Consider the following 5,942-nt stretch of genomic DNA (forward strand, 5'->3'; position numbering starts at 1 on the left):
GAGCTGAAAACGCAGAACCCCGACAAACAGCTGCCCTCCTCGCCTCCCCAGTTGGACTTTTTAAGGGTGAAGCAGCAGGAGTGGGGGGATCGTTTGCAAACAAGATGCCGTGCACACACCCTGTAACCCAACACACACACCTAACCCAACGACCCATACCCGTCATTGTGGTGGATAAACTTAGCTGGTGTAAGTGCCAGAGCAGAGGGAGGGAAAACGAATGTCCTAGAACTTCCCCCTCCCAGAACCCCAGTTCCCAAGGCTCAGACTTCAGGGGGGCGTCATGGATGAAGGTAAGCTGGAAGGAGCCCCCTGAAGTCATCTTGGCCAGGGAGCCACTGTGCTTCCCCAATGGAAGTGGGGGCCAGTGAGGAAGAAAGGGGACGAGGCTGTCACAGAACAGGAGAGGGCAGCGGAAACGGGGAAGCGTAGCCCGGAGAGACCCAGCGCGCAGAAGCCATGCACTTCGGAGCGATACGCAGAGGTGCCCAAACCTTGACAGACTTGGGTGGGGGGGCCTCCGAGAACAGATGTTTGCACAGGAACAGCTGAGCCTCCCGCCCAGGTCTCGGCCCCACAGCCTCCACTAAGCGCGCGCTCAGCTCTGCGTCCCCGTCCCGTCTTTCCAGACAGCGCAGCTGGAACCCACCACGCAGACGCCGAAACAGCTGACGGGCGCTCAGCCCCGGACCTGGGGCAGCCTGACTCCCGTCATCAAGGGCAATTGAGAGCGGACGGTGTCGCGCACGTAGACACACACGCACACACAGACCGGTCCCGTGAGCCTGCCCGCGTGGGACCCCTGCCCTAGCCTCCACGGCCCAGGGGCTCCACATCCAGCCCAAAGTTCTCTTGTCTACACCGTCCCCTGGGCCTCACTGATCAACTCCGCATCTCCCTGGCTGGTCCCATGAAGTCCTGGCTCGGGGTCCCCACCCCTGCCCGAGCGAAGGCGTGGGTCTGGGGTGCGGGGAAGCTGCCGGGCTCAGTCGTGCAGCGCTCCCAGGCCGGCCGGGGTCGGTACCCTCTGATGGTGAGCCTCTGGCCTCCTGAGCTGGCAGAGGGCAGAGCAGGGGAGGAGAGGTGGCTTGGGAGCTGAGGCAGCTGAGCGCTGTCCCTTTGTCCAGTGGTCACAGCCTGGAGCACGGAGAGAAGGGAGAGAGTGGCAAGAGGTCACATGGGTACGACAACGCCATCTTTTGTGAATTAGCACCCTCTCGGAGGTCAGGTGGTCTGAGATGAGCTGTTCCCGCCCTCTACAAGAAAAGGCGGAAGTCCTACTATGCGCTGGGCTCCGTGCCAAGCACCTCACATACCTGATCTCATTTAAACCTGAGGATAGCCTGCAAGAAAGGCACATTACACCGTTTTTACAAATGAGGCTCAGAGAGGTTAGGTGTTTTGCCCAAGGGTGCACAGCCAGGAAGCAGCAGGCTCTTCTCACTGGAGCATGTAGCTTCTGGACTAGGGATGGTCACCCAGCTGTGAGCTGGGTTGAGGCCACGTGGGACCGGAACACCAGCCCGTGTGCCATGTGGAGTTGCTGAGAATGCTCAGTAAGGGATGGAGATAAAGGAAGCGGAGGTGAGAAAAGACCCACACCATAGACTCCAGCTGTGGGTGGAGGCTTTGCTGACTACCGTTGAGCCAGGATCTGGGCTGTCAGGGGCAGAATTTATGCCCACTCTCCCAGGATGGTTCTAGAAAGACAGGCAGTCTTTGCCTAGAAGGCAGCAGAGTGGAGGGGTTAAGATCATGGATATAGGGTCCAGACCAATCTGGGTTCCAATACTTGTTCTGCCCCTTACTAGCTGTGTGACCTGTGAATAGGCACTTAACCTCTCTGTGCCTCCTGTGGGGGCACCAGACTACCTCTCAGGGGGACCCTGAGGATTCAGTGAGATAATGCAGACAGAATGCTTGACGTGGCACCTATCACACACGTGTTTAATAAGTGGTGCCCAGATGATGGAGGTCGTGCTGGTGGTTGTGGTGATGAAATAAAGAACTGGAAGCAGGGACTTGAACAGATACTTATACACCAATGTTCACAGCAACACTATTCACAATAGCCAAAAGGTGCAAACAAACCAAGCGTCCGTCAACAGGTTAACGAACAAACAAAACGTGGTATAGACTTACAATGGAATAGCACTCAGCCATAAAAAGGAATGATGGTCTAATAATATACGCTACACTGTGGATGAAACTTGAAAACATGCTGAATAAAGGAAGCCAAACACAAAAGGATAAATATTGTATGCGGCCACTTATATGGAGCATCTAGAACAGGTAAATTCATAGAGACAGAACGTGGATGAAAGATCAGGGGCTAGGGAGAGGAGGGATTAACCATTATTTCCTTTCTCCTGAGTCCCTGAAATTTAGTGTAGACTTTATACGCAAAGCACATCTCAGTCTAGACTCACCCCCTTCAAGTGTTCAACAGCCCCATGTGCTATGTGGCTGTTGGGGGACAACACAGGTGCAAAGGGTGGTCCATGGACCAGCAGCGTCGGCATGACCTTGGAAATGCAAGATCTTGGGCCCCACCCCAGACATACAGAATGAGAATCCACATTTTAACAAAGTCCCTAGGTGATATGGATGCATGTTAAATTTTGAGATGCACCGCTCTGGGACGCGGGCTTGCCCCAGCCTTGCCTCCAGCTCACCACGTGCTAAGCCACACTGGGATTCTAGAAACACCAGCTCCTCTGATGTGAGCCATGGAGGGGCAAACCCAAGATCCCAGAGGCGAGTTTCGAGTTCGCTGCTCACCTCCTGGGAACGTGCCAGCTGCAGCTGAGACCTCTTGGTTGGCCCCCTGTGCAGATTACAAAGCCCTAGACAGGACCCAGATCCTGGGCCTACTGTAGCCAAGCCCTCCCCCAATCCACTGCCGACCCAGGTGGTTTCTGAAAGGACCACACCAGCAGAGTGAGCATCTCAAAGCCGGATGAGTGTGAGTGAGGAATCCAGAGGGGCTGATGTTGTGGGGAGAGCAGACTCTAGACTAGGGAGTTGGGACCTGACCTGTCTCCCCAGCTTTGTCACCAACACCCCATGCAGACGTGGGTGAGGTGCTGAAGGTCTCTGGGCCACGGTTTCTCCACGTGTAAAAGAAGGAGGCTGGATAAATCTGGAATGGCCGGGAAAGGCATCCATGCACTGATTCTAAATAACTGCTGATGGCAGATGCGCTGTGACGGATTAGTCATGCCTGCCGTGGGTACAGGAACAGGACACAGACACCTTGCCCGTCTATCATCCGTGAAATAGATACACCCCAGGACTCTTCTACTTTGATGAAGAGCGGACATGTAGGGCTTGGTGGGTTCAGGGTACCCCCTCACCATGTGATGCTCAGACTTACTGGGGCATCAACCTTCATCAGGAAGAAACAGGCAGTGAGGCAGCCATGGTAGCCACAGGAATCCAGGCCCTGTATGGCAGCCTCTAGGACCCCAACGGCAGAGGAGACTCCCCTGAACAGAAACACGGTGGGGAAGGGTGGTACGCTGGGGAGGGAGGCGGGTACACGGAGAGGAGACGGTTGGCAGAGGAGCTGGGGAGGGGAGCAAAAAGGTGACAAAGGGCAGAGGACAGGGCAGCGGGGAGAGGTGCTAAGGGGGAACACTTACTCTGCAGACTTCCAGAAATGTCCAGGGTGAGACAGGCGGCGGTTTCGCTTTGGCAGTTTCTCCAGCATGTCCATGAGCTTGGTAAAGGTAGGTCTCTCTTCTTGTTCAAAGGCCCAGCAGAAGAGAAGAATGTCCTAAAAGAAACCAACATGGTGATTTAACGTAACTAGTAACTTCCTGATTACTCCTTGATGTCTCGTTGGATTTGTCTGTTTGTCTACCCGTTTGTTCCACTGCCAGATTCCTCCATCATCCATCCCTCCATCCACCCACCCATCCATCTATCCCATCCACCCATTCATCTATCTACTCATCTCGGTTCACGTATTTATCCTTCATCTATCATCCAGCCATGCATCACTCATCCATTGCATCGTCCATCCTTTTACTCATCCACTTTCTGAGCCTATATAGCAAACTAGGTAAATCCTATTATAGAAGGTCTGGGATACATTGAAATCAACAATGCTCCCCAAGGAGTTTCTTGGCATTTTTCTCAAAAAGGAGGGAGAAAAGGGAATCCTAATATTATAAGCGCCCTTAAAGTCACAGACAGGAAAATTACTCTTAGTAATTGCCTCACTTGAGAAAGGAAATCTAGAGACAGGTAATCCTTAAAAACATACCAGATAATTATGCCTTCCCTGACACATCTATCTTCTGATCAAAAGAGGATTCTTCCTGATGTGTTTTAGAGGATGATTACTAATTTATACTCAGGCTTCTCTGTTTCCATATGTCTTGTTCTGAGTTGGATAACGCCTTAAAAATTTTATGTAGATCCAAATAAAATTAGAATCATTAATACCAGTGATATCTTAATGTATGTCTTTTAAAAAAAAACAGAAAAAGAGGGATTCACTGGTTCTACTAGACTCAGCAATCCCTTGCTAGGAGAAACCTGGCCAAGTGTTACTGTGCCCTGATAGTAGGAACCTGAAGTGCAGGCATAGTTCAAAAGCTTTGCCTTCTAAGCTCCAAATCATTACCTGACAAGTCTGTGGGCAGGCTTTTTTGTCACCCTCCAGGAAAGGGTTTGCAACCTTATTAACATGCAGGAAAAAGAAGGCCCAGAATTGTGTCTGCTTCTCCCCTCATCCCCCAGACCTGGCACTATCCTGGGACTTACCGAGATCTCTTTTCCCATGCCGATCTGGCTGAGGTTGGGTTTCATGCCTGTGCCCATTTGCCAGATTATTGCCTCTGCTGGTTGGGTCTTGAAAGGCCACTCTCTGGCATGGAGCTCATACCAGATTGTCCTGTTGGCAGACATTGTTAAAGGGTGTGATATGTCACTTGCAACTCTGTGTCCCCTTACCAACACACGCCCACCCAGTCAGCCTGCTGGCTAACCACTCTGGCCCCCTAGCCTCACAGGGCCGGTGTTTTGCTACCTAAGATGTACATAAAGCTTTGTCAATGTCTTAGAAGTCATGCTTATCCCAGGATATCTTCTCTGGTGCCTGAATTAAAATGAATCAAAAGCTAGAACCTGAACAGTCTAATATAATGCGGCTAGGATCTCTGACCCCACGCTTGTAATTTTAGGAAACTATTGTAAGGGGAATATAAGGGATACAGACAAAAACTCATCTACAAGGATCTTCTGTACACCGTTATGTAGAACACTGAAAAAAGTAGCAATAACACAATTGTTCAATAACAAGAATTGACACTTCCTAACACCATACACAAAAACTCAAAATGGATTAAAGACCTAAATGTAAGGCCAGACACTATAAAACTCTCAGAGGAAAACATAGGCAGAACACTCTGTGACATAAATCACAGCAAGATCCTTTTTGACCCACCTCCTAGAGAAATGGAAATAAAAACAAAAATAAACAAATGGGACCTAATGAAACTTAAAAGCTTTTGCACAGCAAAGGATACCATAAACAAGACCAAAAGACAACCCTCAGAATGGGAGAAAATAGTTGCAAATGAAGCAAACAACAAAAGATTAAACTCCAAAATTTATAAGCAAGTCATGCAGCACAATAAAATAAAAACAAACAACCCAATCCAAAAATGGGCAGAAGAACTAAATAGACATTTCTCCAAAGAAGATATACAGATCGCCAACAAACACATGAAAGAATGCTCAACATCATTAATCATTAGAGAAATGCAAATCAAAACGACAATGAGATATCATCTCACACCGGTCAGATTGGCCATCATCAAAAACTCTAGAAACAATAAATGCTGGAGAGGGTGTGGAGAAAAGGGAACCCTCTTGCACTGCTGGTGGGAATAATGTAAATTGATACAGCCACTATGGAGAACAGTATGGAG

General features: G+C 50.0%; 1 protein-coding gene across 1 annotated transcript in view; it reads right to left on the reverse strand.

Moving 5' to 3' along the window:
• Nucleotides 1-3,640: 3,640 nt before the first annotated feature.
• KSR2 (kinase suppressor of ras 2) overlaps nt 3,641-5,942 on the reverse strand; it is a 414,563-nt gene continuing 412,261 nt past the window's right edge. The window contains exons 18-19 of the mRNA XM_055080456.1: nt 4,774-4,903; nt 3,641-3,778 (exon numbers count right to left, since the gene is read on the reverse strand). Coding sequence (XP_054936431.1) covers nt 3,641-3,778; nt 4,774-4,903 — 268 coding nt within the window. The remainder of the gene's footprint in view (nt 3,779-4,773; nt 4,904-5,942) is intronic.

This window comes from Physeter macrocephalus, chromosome 19 (genome assembly GCF_002837175.3).
Source record: "Physeter macrocephalus isolate SW-GA chromosome 19, ASM283717v5, whole genome shotgun sequence".
NCBI classification, from domain to species: domain Eukaryota; kingdom Metazoa; phylum Chordata; class Mammalia; order Artiodactyla; family Physeteridae; genus Physeter; species Physeter macrocephalus.